General features: G+C 45.9%; 1 protein-coding gene and 1 pseudogene across 3 annotated transcripts in view; both read left to right on the forward strand.

The window, feature by feature from the left end:
• The window catches only part of MGAT5 (alpha-1,6-mannosylglycoprotein 6-beta-N-acetylglucosaminyltransferase), a 389,028-nt gene that overhangs the window by 278,259 nt on the left and 91,228 nt on the right, over positions 1-19,541 (forward strand). For all 3 annotated transcript variants that reach the window (XM_067025906.1, XM_067025907.1, XM_067025908.1), the window contains one exon: positions 8,942-9,075. In XM_067025906.1, coding sequence (XP_066882007.1) covers positions 8,942-9,075 — 134 coding nt within the window. The remainder of the gene's footprint in view (positions 1-8,941; positions 9,076-19,541) is intronic.
• Positions 13,199-14,011, forward strand: LOC131751499 (ran-specific GTPase-activating protein pseudogene; annotated as a pseudogene).

Raw genomic sequence — 19,541 nt, forward strand, 5'->3', positions numbered from 1 at the left:
ATTTTTACTTGAGTAATTTTTTAGTCCTTTTGAGAATTTGCCTTCTGGGTGCTCATATTGTGTAATTATAGTCTGAGCTGGGAGATACTCAGTGTTTCTCGATACATGTAGAAATTCGGGAGCTGTGATAGAGTTGAGTGAGGAACAGACTGGGGATTCTGGAGGCATGAGAGCCTCCCTGTTTCACCTCCAACCCCTTTGCATTTGTTATACCATCTGGCCTCTGATGTTGTGCTTTCTCCTGTAGGCTTTTAGGTCTCCCAGGGTGCCAAGTTCTCTCTGACAGCCAGGCCATTGCATGTGCTGTTCCTTTGGCTGGAAACCATGTCCCTCGCTCCCCCGTCCCCGCTACTCACCCTCCAGGGAGGTGTCCTGTCCTCCAGAAAGCCTTCCCTCCCTGAGCCTCTGCTCCTTCCCCTCCCCCACCCCACCCCTGTGGGCCTGCCCAGATGCCACTTGGCGATCTCCACGAGCATCATCACTGCTGAGTCCTCAGTCCCTGAAGTTGTAACATCACTGGTGATAAATATTGGTTGACTTAAGAATAAAGAACAAAGTAGGCCCAACCACAGAATGGAGTTAATGAAAATGTAAGTAACATCATGGCACTCCTGTGCCCACAATGACGTAGCCTCTCACTGTAGGGAGAGATGAGTCACCCCAGTTGCCTCAAGGCCTGGAGTGGTCTGGCCCCGCCACCCCCCACCCCGGCCTCATCTCTTACTATGTGTCCTCTTGCTTACTACTCTCTAGCCTCCTTACTGTGTTTTGGATGGGCCAGGCACACTCGTACCCGAGGACCTTTGCATCGGTTGTTCCATCCTCCAGAACATTGTTCCCTTAGACTTCCATATCCTCTCCTTCAGGTCTTTAACTCAGATGTCACTTCAGTGAGACTAACCCTGACCCCCCTACCTTTTTTTTTTTTTCTTTTTGGGCCTCTCACTGCTGAGGCCTCTCCCGTTGCGTAGCACAGGCTCCAGACGTGCAGGCTCAGTGGCCATGGCTCATGGGCCCAGCCGCTCCGCGGCATGTGGGATCTTCCCAGACTGGGACACGAACCCGCGTCCCCTGCATTGGCAGGCAGACTCTCAACCACTGCGACACCAGGGAAGCCCCCCCCCCACCTCTTTTAAATGCAGCTCCTTTGTCCTCCAACTTCTTATACCCCTTCCCTGCTTTCTTTTCCTCTGTAACTGTATTATCACTTAGCATGTATGCTTCACGGACTTTTGTTTATTTTCTTTTTTTTCTCTGCTGGAATCTGAGGATAGTATTAGTAGGAGTTTTGATTGTGTTTGTTCATTGCTGAGACTCCAATACCTTGAAGATTCTCTGGCACATAGTAGGCATTCAGAAAATACTTATCAATTGAATTAAATTAAATTGAACGATAATGCCTCTTCTATCTTTAGTCCATGCCACAATGTAGGGAAGGGTAAGAAATGTACAAATCTAAGATTACACTGTAGCACAGGGAACTATATTCAATATCCTGTGATAAACCACAATGGAAAAGAATATTTTAAAAAATATGTGTGTGTGTGTGCACGTGTGTATAAACTGAATCACTTGGCTATATAGCAGAAATTAACACAACATTGTAAATCAACTATACTTCAATTAAAAAACAATCTAAGGGTACAGAAGTTTCCTGAAGCCAGTGAACTCATGTTACTCTCCCTTGTCTTCCCACGGAAAGTATACACATGGTTGGGTTTTCAAGAGTTGTTCAAATCATACTGGTGGTCGTTGTCATTGACATTCTAACTCTTTGAGTTTCTCCAAGGACTTGGGGTTTGCATCCATGTTTATTTGCGTGATCAGATGGGAATAGTGGCTTGTAGACCAAAAATTTTGCCTGACAAAACAGGAATTTTAGAAACAAGCCAGTTCCCTTTCATGCAAGTGAAACATGTTGGCTTCAGCTGAGGATCCATGGCTTCCATGTACGACTTTATTTTCAGGGCCTGACAAGCAAAGGAGCTATTCGTGATTCACACAGCCTTTTTGGCCTTTCACTTGGACCAGGAGGGCTCTTGCCTTTTACATCTGTGCTGAACAGTGAGTAACAGGATCAGCCTTGTAATTCCTTCAGTCTGAGACTCAGCCTTTAGGAGTAATGTTCTAAGGGGACCATTCCTTCCTAAATTGCTTTTTGACACTTGAAAAATTTACTCTGGTGTGCCTTCTGTCAACAGTTCAGATGCTCATCTTTTCAACTCAACTGTACATAATAGTTTCCCTAGCCTGTATCCCAGCCTCCTTCCTGTCTCTCAAAGAGCCTAGCATCACTACCATTTGGGAAACAAAATCAATTTTGATGAAATTTGAAGCAAAACATCACCATGTGCACTTTTTAAAATCAGATGACTACTCGTGTGATGTAGCTATTTTGCAGTAGAGTTTTTTTCTGTCACGTAGGTTTCGTCATCACCAGAATCAGCATCAAAATTGTGAATGCCGTGAATGACAGCAGCCAGTATTCTTCCCTGTTTTGTTATGAAATTTTTGAAATGTAAGAAAATGGAAAGAAATGTAAAATAGAAACCCAAAGCCTAGACTCCACAGTTAACAGTTTGCTTTATTTGTTCTATGACCTATCTGTCTGTATGTCTATCTTCTCCCCATCCATCAATCCATTTTTTTTTCCTTTTATGCATAAAAGACCATTTAACCCTTAGATGTTTCAGCATGACATCATTAACTAGAGTTCAATATTGGTCACCAGATTGTGTTTATTTATTTTTTTAATCTACAAAACTGAATTATTTTATTTAATTGTTTACTGTCTTCCTCCCTGGCTGAATATAAGCTTCATGAGGGGAGCTTCATCCACGCTTATCTTGTTCACTGGTATATCCTTAACTCCTAAGTTGTTGCCTGGCTCATAGTAAGTGCTCAGTAAATGTGCCGAATTTTGAATGAATGATGATACTGAGAAACCTGTGATGTTAGAATTTTAAAAGCCTGGATCACTGATTTGTTTCCCTTCTTCCCAACATCTCCTTTGTGACCTAGATTAAAAGATATGTTCATTTATCTATTTAATAAATATTTATTGAACATCTGTACTATACCAGGCCTGAGCTAGGTTCTAGGGTAGAGTGGTGAGTTGCCTTAGCTAATGATGAATCCTGAGAAGAATGGGCTTTGGTTTGGGAGCTTGTGTGCAAAGAACATGATGCTGGAAGTAATTCAGGCATGACCTCTGCTGCCTAGTAACAGAGCTCTGCCTACAAAGTCAGTCACACCAGGTAATGAAGCATTCATCATTGACTTAATCAGTCGTTCATTCAAAAAATATTTCCTCAGTTCCTACTCTGCTCTGGGCTCCTGGAAGTCGGAGGCACATAAAACATGGCTCAGTCCTCAAGGAGCATATAGTCATAAGTGGAGACAGTGATGTGTGGTAAGGACTCTAACTCTTTGTGGTCTAAGAGAGCAGAAGAAGGGTGCTCACCTCAGCCTCAGGGAGTCAGGGAACCCTTCAACTAGGAGGCGATGAGAGGTGAGACTTAAAGGCAAGAGGAAGTGATGGACATGCCAGACACATGCCAGCATGAGATAAGATGGAAAAACATGGCATTAAAAACTCCGGGTAGGTCATGAAGAAGAGATATCCGTGGAAGGGTGACCTGGAATGACAGGTGTACTTGGGCGCTGCTTTCCCTGGAGGGAAGTGAAGCTTTTCAGCAGGAAACTGCCATATAGTCGCATCTTTGTTTCAGAGGATACCTTGTCAGGCAACACAAAGGATGGATTGGAGTTAGGAGGCAGTGAGAATGGGACGAAGGGGCAAGGCTGGAGGTGTGGAGACTACTCGGAAATCCACTGCAGAGTTTACGCGGGTGCAGTGATATTCGATAGTCATTGATTTAGATAGTCAAGAATTGGAAACATCCTAAAGTGGTAGGGTGTATTAGACAGGATTTCAGTCAAACTGGCTCGGTCACAAGGGTTTGTTGGCTCTTGTCACTGGGAATTGTTAAAACCGGTTTTAGGCAGAGCTGGATTCAGGGCTTGGAGGATCTCTTTACTCTCTCCCTATCTCGGCTTTGCATGTCTCTGGATTGGCATCATTCTCAGGCAGGCTCTCCTCACATGGGCACGGAGATGACATTTGCAGCTCTAGACTTCTACCCTGCCAGCTTAGTAACCGTAGCAGCAAGATGTTGACTCCAAAAGTAGCATGCTTATCATGGAGAAACTGTGTTGGATGGTAAACCCATCTTTCAAGTGAGCCTTGGTCAAGTCGAGTCCTGTGGATCATGTGCCCATCCTTGGAGGCATGGGGAGTGGGGGAGATAAGGGGTCAGGACTGGCACCAGTTCAAGCCACCCGAATGGAACAGAACTGCATGGCTGGTTTGGGAAGTGCAGTTAGTTTCACGAAGTGATGCTGGCAGACCAGACCCATGGGCATTCCATCTTGAAGGGGTGAGTCTAGGCACTGAGGTATTGTCCTGCTTTAACAAGTAGTGATGAGCTATGGTTATTACCCCAGAAAGATACCTGTAGCACTTGCTGTAAGAGAAAAAAGAAATTCACAAAAAATCCAATTTTGTAAGACCCAACTTTGGTTTGAAGACTAAAAAGGATCCATGAGTCTAGAAAAAAGGAGCCTAATAGTGGTTATTTCTAGGTGGTAAAATGATGGGTGACATCATTCTTTCCTTATACTATCTTTCTCTGTTGTCTGAAAAAAAGTTATACACTGAGAATGTGTTTCTGTTATAACCAGGAAAACCATTTCTATTTAAAGAAAAACTTACCTATTGAAGTTTTGACAAGATTTGATGAGGTCAGACTAGGAAAGGTAAACAGGAGAGAAGGAGGTGCTGGCTTTTGAGAAGCTGACATCCCCTGGACTTGGTGAATTGGATGGCTGTGAGGCTGCAGAGGGAACCCAGCTGGCTCTGCAGTTTCTGCCCTTCCTTGGTGACTAGGTGGCATGGGGGTCCCCAACACTGCAGGGCCAGCCGTGGTTAAAGGCTGGCAGACATCTGTTAGAATGAATTTTGTACTTCTTAAGAGATGTTTAGAACTGACTGGTTGAAAAATGAGACCTAGGAGAATTTATGCTGTTCAAAGAAGGTTCAGTTTGACTTAATAAAAATTGTGAATTACATTTCAAATGAGGACATTTTAACTGCTTGGTAGATATAGTGTATACCTAATTTATTAAGTAGATGGTAAGCTCCATGAAGGCAGAAACTCATCTTTATGTTGTAGTTCCTCAATACCTAGCATATAAATGTGGTTCATAGAAAGAGTGCTCTAAAATGTTTGTTACTGAATGAACTATTCCATCTAAACTAACAGTAATTCTTAAAAGAAGTCATTGCAGGAGTCAGCTCAGGAAACTCACCAACCTGATTTGGTTTGTAATCATTTATAAATAGGTGCTTTCCAAGTACTTAAAATAATGCTTTTCTTAATAAGAAAAAAATGTCCTAAAATTCTTTAAAGGTCATTACTAATGTTTAGGAAATCCCTTCCAGTTTGTACCATGTAGAAAAAATCAGCTTGCTTCCACATACATATAAGTTGCTCAAGAAGCTGAGGAAAGTCTTTCCCTCTCTCCCCCCCCTCTCTATTTATTTATTTATTAGTCTTTTATGTGTATTTTAGTCTACCTTACAATATTATTTTTCTCCAAAGCATGTTTACCACTCTGGTTCACAGAGTCCAGAAAATAAAATATTTGGACTCTGAAGCTGTATATTAAAGTGCTTTAAGGAGCTTGGGCTCTGGAAACAGCTGGTCTGGCTCTGAATCCCAACTTTGCCATTTCCTGGCGTGTCAACTTGGGTAGTTTAAGTAACTCTCTCTTTTCTTATCTGTACAAACATGTTATAAGGTTGTCATGAAGATATAATGAAATGGTCACTATAAAGCACTCAGACTGTCAGTTATTTAAAAAAAAATCACATTTGTTTACCGCCTGCATTGGAGTGATTTCCAAAAGTACAAGATTTCCTGTGTCTCATTTAAGATGGGATTTCTTTGATTTACCTTGAAATGTAAATACCTTCCCTTTGAATACCCTTCCCACAGCTGAAGTCTATGTTCCCATCTGAAGGCAAAGCAAAAGACAAAGCTTGGCCTGAGGGTAGATCTCCACAGAAAGGTCCTTTCAGATCCATCAGCCTGTACTTTTGGCTTTTGGTTTATTTTAAGCAGCTTTAGGAAGACTTGTGTTCAGACCAGGGCCGGTGATGGGGATGACACCAGAAAGGCACCCAGCTTCTGGCTGGCTCCTTGGAAGCAATGCACACCTACTGTGTGGTTACTTCCGAATCACCTGCCGGACGAGTCTCAGCTGAGCATCCCCTCATGTTATAGACAGTCAGTGTCCTGTGGGTCCAGTGTGGCCTGGGAAGAGACGTGGCTGGTCTGCCTGCTGCTCTTGAAATGTGGCAGTGCGTTTCTAAGTGCTACCTCTATTTTTCCTTAAGTCTCACCTGAGCTTCTTAAACTGCTCCTGCAGGTTGTTGGTCCCCAAGTTTAATACTGCAGATGAGAGAGAGGAGTTGAAATAAGGTGTGTAGATGAAAACGTAGAGGAGAGCTTGTATGTGTAATTTATTCCTCATACAGTGTCCAAATAGTCAATTTAGTACCAAATGGTAGTCATAATGGTAAACACTCACCATTCCCCACAAGTTTTTTTATTATTTATTTATCCTTCCCCTCCCCTGTCCCCCCTCCCCCTTCTCCCTCCCCCTCCCTCCTCCCCTCCCCTCCCCTCACCCCTTCCCTTTCCCTCCCCCTTCCCCCTCCCTCCCTCCCCCTCCCCTCCCCTCACCCCTCCCCCTCCCCTCCCCTCACCCCTCCCCCTCCCCTCCCCTCACCCCTCCCCCTCCCCTCACCCCTCCCCCTCCCCTCCCCCCTTCCCCCTCCCTCCCTCCCCCCCTCCCTCCCCTTATTTCCTTTTTTAAGACAGGCCCACCTAGAGACTAGATAACTGAACTGCAGAAACGAGTATCTAAAGCATGGAACTTTAGTCACTGCATAAATTTTCTGAAGATAAAACCACGATTTCAGAGTTTAAAGTGTCCGATTCTATTTCAGAATTTCTACGACGAACCAAAAGTTTGGTTTCTTTTTTTTTTTTCTTTTTTGCGGTACGCAGGCCTCTCACTGCTGCGGCCTCTCCCGCTGCGGAGCACAGGCTCTGGACGCGCAGGCTCAGCGGCCGTGGCTCACGGGCCGAGCCGCTCCGCGGCATGTGGGATCTTCCCGGACCGGGGCACGAACCCGTGTCCCCTGCATCGGCAGGCGGACTCTCAACCACTGCGCCACCAGGGAAGCCCCAAAGGTTTTAAAAAGAGATTTTTTGAGCTGCCTTATCGACATTTCAAATGCACGCAGGCTCTCTTCCCCTCCCCCAGACCCCTTCAAACCCCCTTCCCGCCATCTCCTCCAAAAGGAAAGAATGAAAGCAACTATTGCCTCTTGTTGGCAGTAGAACTTATTCAGCAATTTACTCTCCAGCCAACTGCAGCCATTGCCATTGCCTCTGGGCACTTGTTCAAAAACGGGGAAATGAACTAACAGATTGGCCAGACCACACACGACTCCCAGTCACAGCCCTATCGTCTCCTCATCTGTCACCCCCATTAGGCAGCAGCCTGGGAGACGGGATGGTGATCAGGAGTATTTAGGCATCTCGTTCACATCCACAGCTCATGGCTCTCCAACCGGCTTCCTGGTTCATCTTCCTGTGGGTGCATGAGTGGGGCCCGGGCCTTCAGATCCCTAGAGCATCTGTAAGGGCTTCTGTCCCTGCTTCCCACCTGGGAGAGGCCTGAGGAAACCAAAACAAGACACAGGAACCAGCTTCCTCCGGTTGTCCATTGTTGACTACCCACTGGTGAATGAATAGGGCACGGCAGCACTGTATGGATTTTATTGACTATCCAGTCTCTCTCCACTTAAGTTATTTTTAGTTGTTCTATTAAGGTCAGAGTTAAGCCAAGCAGTTGCTTCATTTCATATTGTGAGGCCTCTGCAGGCTTGGTCATCTCCTGAAAAGCAGATTTCTCTGGCCAGATGAATGGATAGGAGAGGAGGGTCTGTGTTTCCTCAAGAGAGACTCATTGTCTGATTGTGGCCTTCTGGTGAAATTCCGTTTTAAAATTATAGGCACAAGAGACAAATGTTTGAGAAGAGAAGGGTATGAGTTTGCTTTCTCCCTTGGTCAAGTGTTAGAATAGAGAAGTTTAGAACTCAGACGAGGAGTGATCCAAAGGAAAATGCCTCTTCTTTTCCAGAGTAGTCTATCCTGGAGACTAGACACGGTTCCTTGGGGTGGTTGGCTTTTGAGGGGGCGGGTTCCCCTCCCAGTGAGCTTCACCTTTTATTCTGTCTTCCTCCCATCCATCCATTCAGTACACAGCCCCAGAATTACATCTGTCATTAGTGAGTGATTCTTGGAGGAGGTGCAGGGTTGGGGTGATGTTGCTTGGTTTTGCCCCCCAAATCCCCTTTTGCCCTACTGGATGGTGAACACACAGCTGGAGTAGATGAGAGCAGCTGGGTGCACTGACCCTATTGAGGACCATGGATTCAGCCCTGCTCCCTGCAGATTTCTGGCCACTAGTTGGTAAAACCTGGACAGAGGGAGACAGTAGCCTTGGGCTGAGGAAAGAGGAAGGAGGGGAGAATCCAGCTGAATGGGTTTTAAACAGTTGGACTTTGCACTGAACAAAGCAGGATTGGGCTTGGATTAATCCATCCTGGAGAGGATTGTTCTCTGTGAAGGTGGAGCTGGGGCTGGGTGGGAGCAAGCCACCCCTTGCTCCTCCCAGGTGAGAGAACAGGGTGAAATGAAAACATTTAAAGATGTTTGAGATAGCTTACATGACATTTGTAATTGTTGGTGTTTCTTCTTGCTGATTGAATCCTAACTGCCCTGTCCCATCCTTTCCACGCCAGCTCACACCCCAGACAACAGCTTCCTGGGGTTCGTGGTTGAGCAACACCTGAACTCCAGCGATATCCACCACATTAACGAAATCAAGAGGCAGAACCAGTCCCTTGTGTACGGCAAAGTGGATAGCTTCTGGAAGGTGAGTCAGTCTGTGCGTGCCTCTCGCTCTGCAAAGAAGCTTGTTGCGTAATTTAATTTAACTTTGATCTGGAGAGTAATCAAGCCAAGTGCCCACAGCTTGACAGGGTCTGCTTAGTAAAAAAAGAACATGCAGAGATTTGGGCTGATCGGCGTTTGGGGGTCTAATAAAGGCTGTATGTACCTGCTCATCTGTACAGTGACTGCACAGCAGTGCCCCTCACTCTTTGCATTTTGGAAGTGATGCATTCCGGCTCCTTTCCCATCCTCTGCTTACTTCCAGAAGCCAGGGCCTCACAGGGGCTGGATACCTTTCTGGAGCAAAGCATTGCACAAGGAGACCCTTTGCCAAGTGACTCATTTCCTCTTCCCTCTGTGAAATGCTTTGTAAAGGGAGGCAGCTCCCTTTGCCTGGGGAGGGCAGTGGCCCTTGCATCCTCTTGGCTGTGATCAGTACTCCACTACGTGGGAAAGGGAGCTGCCTGCCTGGGTTGACCACAGGCAGTTTACATGGGGACATCTTGGTTGAAACAACATTCTTGGCCACAGGCTGAGCCAGGTTTTCCAAGAACACTGGACTGTTGGGCCCTGGAGGGCCCCTTGGTCCTCCTGGGTTATTTATTTCCAGGCCCCATCTGGGGAAGGTACGAGAGAAGAGGAACCAGATTGGGGCCTGACCTGTTGACATGGCATGCAAGTCTTTTTATAAGGAAAGTCCGCCTTAGTATGCAAATTTTGCAGTATTTCGGAGGACGTGTTTGTACAAGATGGAACAGTCTCCAGGACTTCGAAAACGTGCCTCTTCCTAAACATAAAAGTTAATCACTTTCTGGAATGCTCAGGAACTGTGCTCTCCTGTCACCCTGTCTCCCTTACTTAGGAAGTTAGAAATCTGATCACTGAGAGAGCACACATGATGTGTAGGTGAAGGATTCCCTGTTCTTGGTTTTCTGACCCCATGTTCAGAAAAGGGAAAACATTGCCACCCCCTTTGCAGTTCTAAAATGCTAACTATGTGAAAGGGACAACACATCAGCCTATTTCCAGGGAAACTGATTTGAAATTTATTTCCAGATAACTGTCTTTGCTATAAACAGCTAGAATCCTGTTGTAGTTTAGTACAGTGGTTCTCCACTGGGGACAGTTTTGGCAGGGGGACATCTGGCAATGCCTAGGGACAATTTTGGATGTCATGATCGAGGGTAGGGACCCTGGCATCTACTAGGTAGAGGTCAGGGATGCTGCTAAACATCTAACAGTGCACAGGCCAGCCCCACAGCAGAGAATTATCTGGCACAAAATATCAGTAGTGCCAAGCCTGAGAAACTAGAGCTGGTTAATAAGATTTATTTCTTAATATATTATTCCACATTTTCTCCTCTCAAGTAGAATAAAATCAGTTGAGATTATAAATGGTTATTTAAGATGTTCCCATGAATTTATATCTTTGCTTCCTTTGTGTCAAAATCAGCCCTGTGTGCACAGAGCATTTTTCTGCTGACATTCAGGTGAACTTGTGTTGAAAAGGGCACATTGGATGTTCTCATTCTCAGCTCCGTTGTAAAGAGAATGGATCATGGCACTGGTTTTAGGAAGACTTGGGCTCTTAAAAAAAAAAAAAATTGTAACTCCCTTCTCCCTCCTGTACCTGTTCAAAAAAATTAGTTTGCATGTCCACGTGGACTTGACCTTGAAATGATACACTTCTGTTTTGGACCCAAGTGCAGCTTCTTCCTAGGTGCTTCTGGCAGCTTTTTCAGTTTCCCTCGAAAAATAAAACAATAAATTGCTTCTGAAGGCTTTTTGGCCACCTTCTTTTGGACAAAGTAATACTGCCAGTAAAAGGATGATTTTCTTGATGCCAGTCAGAATCCCCAAAGTATTAACCATGTTGGCCCAAGTGGTTTAGGGTTGGAAATCCCTCCAAAACCCCACAGGTGACCTGACCTTTCCATGCTGTGCATCACTCAAGAATTACCAAAGACTGAGTAAGTGGTGAGTTTACGTTAGAATTGGTTTGAATACCAGAAATCTGGGGAGTTGTTTCCATTTTAATACATTATTATTAGCCAGCATTCTTTGATGCAAAAGACCCCAAAAGATGAAAAATACTGTACAGTTTTCACATAAATTCAGGACATCATCTCAGACTTCTGAACACAGCACAGTATATGAGAGTTTAGTTTCTTTCTTCAAAACTTCCCCATCCCGTAGTACCTAGTGCATAGAAATCAGTCACGTTCAGCACTGACTTTAGCTAGCAGGAAGGTTGGTGTATTTTTTTCCAGTCTTTTGTCCCATTCTCTCCTCCCACCCAGCCAGACATCCTTGGGAAAGGGAGCAGGACTGTCAATCCTGGGAGGTTTAGGATTGCAGCAGGGGCATGTGGGCTGGCACAGCTTTGGACCAGATGATTTGGGCGGTCCTCCCTCACCCTCAGTTTCTAGGACTCACTGAAATTCTGAAGATAGCTGCTGTGCTATTGCTCCTACTCCACTTCCTCCCCACCTGCCAGGGCACGTGACTGGGGAATGCCACCTCATGACCCCTCCACCTTTCGCCGATTGGCCCAGCGGGTTGTCCTCTGACCCAAGGCAGAAGGACATTGGTGGCTTCTGTGATTCTGGCTCAGAAAGCCAAGCTAGATCAATGAAATTCTTCACTTGACATTGGAAAGTAGAAGGGCAGTGAGCCGTGGGTGCAGAAGTCAAAAGGGTGTGTCCAGAGGTGTGATGAGACCCCAAAGCCTTCCAGGAGTCCAGTGATGAGGAAGCAGGACTGATTTGGAAAGGGAGAGGGTGTTTTTGGGAGGATGATGCAGCAGAACTATAGGTAGGAGAGGCACCACTGTGAGAAATGTGGGGTGCTTTGCAGGGACCAGGTAGGAAGGCAGACAGAAACCACCCCGCGCAGCCTGGAGAGAGAGAAAGAGTAGTTGCTGGAGTTTCTGGAAGCTTTCTTTTTCCAGATCATACATGTCTATCACACTCTGTTCCCTTCTAATATCCTGAGTTGTTTCTGTCCCTTATAGTCATATGAAGGGTATCTTCTAAAAATATGTCTTCCCTGCCTTGCAAATGCCTATCATTGCAAATGTCTGTTAAATATACAGGCTAAGGAGGAGTGGGCTGACTCTTCAACTCCCCCCGCTGGCCCCCAGTTCATGCCTGAGGTACCCTGTGGTCTTGTCCTCATGTTATAATCCATAGTAGAGAGGTGGCTGGGAAAGAGGGGACCTTGCTGTCTGATTCCAGAACCCAAAGATGCCTGCTTAGGAAGCATCATTACCCAAGACCCTTAGCATCAAATGGGATGGAATACAGCCTGATTCCAAGAACAAATCTCTTTCTTAGCCTGATAGTCCACAGTTCTAGGTTCTCCCTGTCTACCCTGCTGCAGTCCCGTCATTGGCATCAGCTAACACATGTGCCTAGAAGGAGAGAATTCTCTCCAGTGTGGCCAGATTCAAAGTCTCCTTCAACATCCTGTTACCTTAAGTCATCAGGGAGTGAAAACTTAGGCAATTTTGTAAAAATAAGGGATTTTGAAAATTGTAGAAATTAGAAGTAATTGAAATCTTGCTTAACTGTATTCTTTATTTCCATGTTTCTTAAAAAAAAATTATCCTGAGCACAACTGACGCTTCTGTTGATGGTGGGTCAGCATTTTACACATATTTACGATCCCACCATGATGTTCTTCTTATTACTTCTTGATACACACCTGTGGCGAAAGTAACTGTTCTGGAGGCCTTGCTTTGAGCCCCTCCAGGGAATAAGCATAGCTGCTGAACCAACAAACTGGAGTTCCGATGTTAGCCTGCAATTCACCAGTGTGAGAGGTAATTAACCACTTTGAGCCTTAGATGCCTGACCTGGGAATTAGGAGCAGTAACAAGTACCATGTAGAGCGGGGCTTCTCGGCCTTCATCGTGCATAGGAATCACCTGGGATCTTGTTAGAAGCTGCTAACTCTGATTTAGACCTTCTGGGGCAGGGCTGAGATCCCGCATTTCTTGAAAGCACCCAGCTGATGCATAGGTGATGCTGATCAAAGCACAAGGCTGTTTTGAATCGCCGCACCGGGGTCAGGGGTCGGAGTTCGGGTCGCGGGGCGGAGAGAAAAGAGGGCGGGCGGGAGATGCTGGCGCCAGACGCGGAGGAAGGAGCTGCGACCAGCCGCTGAGAGGCCGCGGAGCCCGCGAAGACCGAGCCAGCCGAGCCGCCACGGCCGCCGCCGCGCCCATGGCGGCCGCCAAGGACACTCACGAGGACCACGACATCTCCACCGAGAATGCCGACAAGTCCAACCATGACCTCCAGTTTGAACCAATAGTTTCTCTTCCTGAACAAGAAATTAAAACACTGGAAGAAGATGAAGAGGAGCTTTTTAAAATGCGGGCCAAGCTGTTCCGGTTCGCTTCAGAGAACGACCTCCCAGAGTGGAAGGTGCGGGGCACCGGGGACGTCAAGCTGCTGAAGCACAAGGAGAAGGGGACCATCCGCCTCCTCATGCGCAAGGACAAGACCCTCAAGATCTGCGCCAACCACTACATCACGCCGATGATGGAGCTGAAGCCGAACGTAGGCAGCGACCGTGCCTGGGTCTGGAATACCCACGCAGACTTCGCCGACGAGTGCCCGAAGCAGGAGCTGCTGGCCATCCGCTTCCTTAACGCCGAGAATGCACACAAATTCAAAACGAAGTTTGATGAATGCAGGAAAGAGATTGAAGAGAGAGAAAAGAAAGGATCTGGCAAAAATGATAGTGCCGAGAAGCTAGACGCTCCTTCGGTGAAGGAGGGCAAGGAGCCCGAGAAGGAGACCAAGGAGGTGGCTGAGGAGGAGCAGTGAGTCGGCTCCCATTGTGTTCTTTCTCCCTGTCTTTTCCCTTTTTCTTTTTTTAAATTTTGCCCTGCACCCTTCTTTTTGTTTTGTTTTTATAAGGGACTTTATATAAAGAACTGACTTCCAACATTCAGGTTGTTTTTTTCTAAGTTTTTGCCCTAATGAAGACGACTTCAGAAAATCCATTACCCAGTCGTGAGAATGTACTGTGCTAACTTTCTTTTCCATAGTGGAAACACTTATTTATAGTCATTAAAATAGCAAATAACACGTTTGAAACTTGAAGAAGAAAAAAAAAAAAAGCACAAGGCCTTGGGATGTTTGGGGTTGTGGAGAGTGCTTGGCCCTGAGTAGCTGGCCAATCAGTGAATAATAAATCCCTTTTTGGGGCTTCCCTGGTGGCGCAGTGGTTGAGGGCCCGCCTGCCGATGCAGGGGACACGGGTTTGGGCCCCGGTCCGCGAAGATCCCACATGCCGCGGAGCCTGCGTGTCCGGAGCCTGTGCTCTGCAACGGGAAAGGCCACAACAGTGAGAAGCCCGCGTAACGCAAAAAAAAAAAAACAAAAAAACCTTTTTCCTCTTCACTTTGGCCTTCCTGCTCCTCCTGTCAGGCTGCCAGCTCTTAAGTTACTTTTTACCCCTGATAGTGCCTGATTCCAGTCACCCGCCGGGTCTCACTTCCCACTAAGCACATTTCTGTACATTTGCAAACATTGCTACTCTGCTAGTCTCTGGTGCGTGGCCCCTTCGAGTGGAGCAAACCTGTGGTGAGTAGTGGGTTCTGAGGGGCGGGAGGCCCGGTGTCTTGCTGGTCATCTGCCGTCCTGGTTTGTACAGTTGGTGCCTACTGGGCAGTAGGGTGTAGTGGTCAAGAACACAGATGTGGGTTCAAATCCTGCCTCGGCCACCCCTGCCTGATCTTGGGCAAGTGGCTTAACTTTACTCGGCCTCATTTTTCCTGGGGGTGATGGCAATAGGGTTTCTGTAGTGATTAAATGCAATAGTATGTGTAAAGTGCTTAGAAAATGGCCTGGCAAAGAGTAAGTCTAAATAAATGTTTGCTGCTATTATTAATATCATTATTGGGGTCAGATTGGAAACATAGAATTGATGGGGCTGTGAGATTGGGGGTGTGCAGGGTAGAGCCTGTGGGGAACTGGCAAATACAAGCCTGCGCCCAGATATCCAGATTCCAATTTTGAAACTCTGGTCCCTGAGTGAAATTTGTCTTTGTAAATAAAGTTTTATTGGGACATAGCCACACCTGTCCATTGCCTATGGGTGCTTTTGCACTAAAGTGGTAGAGTTGTGTAGTTGTGATAGACACTGTATGACCAGCAAAGCTTAAAATGTTTATTATCTGGCCCTCTATAGGAAAAGTTTGCTGACCCCTGAATTACACCATGTCCCATGTAAACCAAATCTCTCTGGGAGGACACATATGGCCAACAGTCCCTGTTGGATCTCATCAGGGGTCTTTTCAGCTTGTTTTGGGGGTTCTTGGTTATCCTCTGTATAATTCAGGCCGATGGATAAGCAATCCATGGTAAATGAAGTGCGATTTTACTAAAATCTCTGTTACTATAAAGACAGAGGCCCCAGCCCTGGGCCTGGCACCTCTTAGTAGCAGGCAGTAGGCAAAGGCTACCGCTTATTTGACAGCTAACGCGTTGATAATAAAAGAGGGCCTTATTAGTGCGGTGTTTACACTTCTCTGGGCCTTTCACAGCCATCATTTAGGGAGGTGCGTGATGATTCCTTCCAAGGAAGCAAGGGCAGCTGTTACCTCCTTCACCATGCTGCTTTCTAGAGGAGAAACCGTCTCAAGGAGATGGAGGGACTTGGCCGAGCTTCTGCAGCCCATGACATGACAAATCCAGAACCAGGATCGAGGTTCTGGCCACCGCCCCTCTTGGAAACTTGCCTCCCTGCTGCCACTTGCTGGAGGAGCTGTTCTGCGCCCCTCACGCCCACCCCCATCGGTGAGTCCATGCTTAGAGCAGGATTCAGAAGCCAGGAAGCAAGGTCTGCATGTGTGACGTAGGTGCACAGCAGGAACCGTGGGCAAATACTGGTATAACAGGTAAAACGTTGCTCCCGGGTGCTCACCACACAGATGAGGAACTCAGCAACAGCCTTGCAGCCAGTGCTGCCCAGGAAATACGCCTGATTTGAGCACTTCCAAGTGTTCCTGGCTCCAGGCCCCAGGGTTCTGGCTTGCCCCAGTCCTAGCCTGCCCTGGCAGCAACCAAAGTCAGCTAGTCTCACCTGAATTTAGAAAACTCCTTTTTACCTAGATGACAAAGACTGTGTGTTTATTTTTTTTTAATTTACTTTTTAAAAATTAAGTATTGTTGATTTACAATGTTGTGTTAGTTTCTTCTGTAAGCAAAATGATTCAGTTATACATATGCATACATTCTTTTTCATATTCTTTTCCATTATGGTTCATCACAGGATATTGAATATAGTTCCCTGTGCTATACAGTAGGACCTTGTTGTTTATCCATTCGATATATAGTAGTTTGTATCCGCTAATCCCAAACTCCTAGTCCTTCCCTCCCCCACCCTTCTTCCCCCTTGGCAACCACAAGTCTTTTTATTTTTTTAATTTTATCGAAGTATAGTTGATTTATACAAGTCTGTTCTTTATGAAAGATTGTGGTTTTAAAGCTTCCCCTAAAATGACACGTAGTCCCATACCCACAGGCCCCAGAACAGGGAAAAGGATGATTTATTTTTACTTGTAATATAGTTTTATTATCACATTTCAATTATTAAACAATGAAATTTCCAAACAGATATCCCACAGAACTACCTCTTTTTTTTTCAGTAAAAATGTTACACTACTATGGTTTCTTCTCACATTCAGTGTTTACTCTATATTCAAGTTTCTGATAAATCAACTGTAAGTTGAAATTTTGTTTCTGAGACATTTCCTGGCATACTAGGCAGTGCATTAGAAAAGAGATGATATTGCATTTAGTCTTTAATAATGTTTTAAGCATCTCGATATAACTAACAACCGTTCAAAACGAAAGTGCAAATGCACAAATGAAAGAGAACAAGTTTCTAAGCCTATAATGCGTCTTATAGAATATAAATCCATACAACTGCAAACAGCAATGTAATACAACCTTTTCCTTCTCTCATCGTAACTTCCTGGCCCCCGCCCCCTGCGTTTAAGTTTATTTATTTATTTGTTTGTTTATTTATTTATTTTTGGCTGCCCTGGGTCATCATTGCTGTGCGCGGGCTTTCTTCAGTTGCAGCAAGCGGGGGCTACTCTTTGTTGCGGTGCACAGGCTTCTCACTGCGGTGGCTTCTCTTGTTGCGGAGCACAGGCTCTAGGCGCGCAGGCTCAGTAATTGTGGCTCGTGGGCTCTAGAGTGCAGGCTCAGCAGTTGTGGCATGCGGGCTTAGTTGCTCTGTGGCATGTGGGATCTTCCTGGACCAGTGCTCGAATCCATTCTTAACCACTGCACCACGTGGGAAGCCCCTTCCTGCCCCCTCCCCTTTTTTTTTTTTTGCGGTATGCCGGACTCTCACTGCTGTGGCCTCTCCCGTTGCAGAGCACAGGCTCCGGACGCGCAGGCTCCGCAGCATGTGGGATCTTCCTGGACTGGGACACGAACCCGCGTCCCCTGCATCGGCAGGCGGACTCCCAACCACTGCACCACCAGGGGAGCCCCTCTTCCTGCCCCTTTTAATCCATTTTCCACACAGCAGCAGCCCGTGTGATCTTTTTAAAAATGTAAATTGGATTGTGTTTCTCCTTTTCTCAAACCCCTCCAATGGCTTCCTTGTAAACTTAGAGTAGGTTGCGTTTCAGGTGAAATCCGGTCGGTCAGTCGGTGGCTAAGCAGCCTCTCTGCAAGTAAGCCACATGTGCTCTGCACCCGCTGCTCCCCCTGCTCCCCAGGCTCTGGCTACGCAAGGCCTCAGGTGCCACTCCCTCATGCCGGGGGCTCAGCCTCTGTAGGCTGTTCCCTGCCCTGGCACCGTGCAACCCTCGCCTCCTAGGGCCCCCTTGTCCCACGTGTATGTCCTCAACCAAATGTCACCTCTCCCCATCTGTATCACAACAGCCTCTTCCTTCCTTTTATGTAATTTTAATCATTTTGGGATCATATTTATCTTTTTCTGTCAGTCTCTTCTTAATTGCTAAGAAATTAAGTGATTTGAGGACAGGAATCATTATGCTTTTGTTGTACGCAGCATGGTACCTGGCATATGGTTGGCATGCAGTAACTAGTGGGTGGATGAATCTCCTTTTGATTTCTTTTAACACTGATTTATATGTGGAGTTTAGGGTACGACTTGGAATGTGCTTTGCTTTGGCCATTGCCCTGTGCTCTTGTCTGTGGGACACTGGAAGGAGGGATTTGAAGGAAAAGGAGTGGAACTCTACCTGTGTCAAGAGGTTTTCAAAACCCCTGGTGAAATTAGTAGTGAGAGGACCTGGGAAGAGGCTGGAACCTGGTTCTGGGCCAGCTCTACCGTCGTCTTTGGGATTTGGAGCAGCACTTCTGTCCTCATTTTCCTCCCTTGTATGAATGAAGAAGGTATTGGTGAAAAGGAGTGAATTATTGATACACCCAACAGCATGGCGGACCTCAAAGTAATTACACTGAATGGAAAAACCAGACATAAAAAGGAGTCTCTACTGTATGGGTCTGTGTATATAAAACTCTAGAAAATACAGACTAATCCATGGTGTCGGAAAGCAGATGGGTGGTTGCCTAGAGAGGGTTGAGGGAGAGAGGTGGGTATATCTGCCATCTTGATGGTGGTGATGGGTTCACATTATATCCATATGTGAACACTTATAAAATTGTACACTTTAAATATGTGCAGTGTTTTCCTTGGAGGGCAAAAATCTGAACAGATGACCATGTGGGGGGAGGAAGCAGGCTTTTGAATATGTTATTCTGTGCAAGGTGCCTCAGAAACCAAGCATCTGGGAGAGCAAACGTTCATTGTTATGATGTTGCCAGAAGCCATTATATTGCCTTTAGAAAGCACATGTGGCCTTGGATGCAAGTTTAAAAAATGTGCAGTTTATTATATGCCAGTTATACCTCAGTAAGGCTGTTAAAAATTAAATCAAAGTTGGCAAACAGTGGCCTGTGGGCCTATGGCCTGCAAGCTAAATATGGTTTTTACATTTTGCAAGTTATAAAAAATACAATAAGTAAATAAAAACAAAGGAATATATGACAGGTACCTTATGTGTTCCCACAAAGTCTACAATATTTACTCTGAGTCCATCTACAGAAAAAGTTTGCTAAGCCCTGGATGAGATCAGTAATTATTCACCTGTGTTCGCTGGGGCCCTGGGGACCAGCTCCTGTGGGAAATAGAGGGGCGGCTGCACGATATGGTCCCCACTTAGCACAGCAGCTCTGGTTTATCTGTGGCATAGATTTGGATTTCCAGTCAAATTTCACTGGGAGAAAGGGTTCAACTGCTTTAAACAACCAAAAATAAATATTGAAAGTCTCTAGACTAGGTGACCTCTGAGTCTGAGATAGAATCCCATACTGAAAACGGTGTCATTATCTAGCTCAGTGATTTCGTTGAATTGGGCCTAATTTAAATTAAAGCAAAATTGGAAAC

Source organism: Kogia breviceps, chromosome 2 (assembly GCF_026419965.1).
Source record: "Kogia breviceps isolate mKogBre1 chromosome 2, mKogBre1 haplotype 1, whole genome shotgun sequence".
Classification (NCBI taxonomy): Eukaryota; Metazoa; Chordata; class Mammalia; order Artiodactyla; family Physeteridae; genus Kogia; species Kogia breviceps.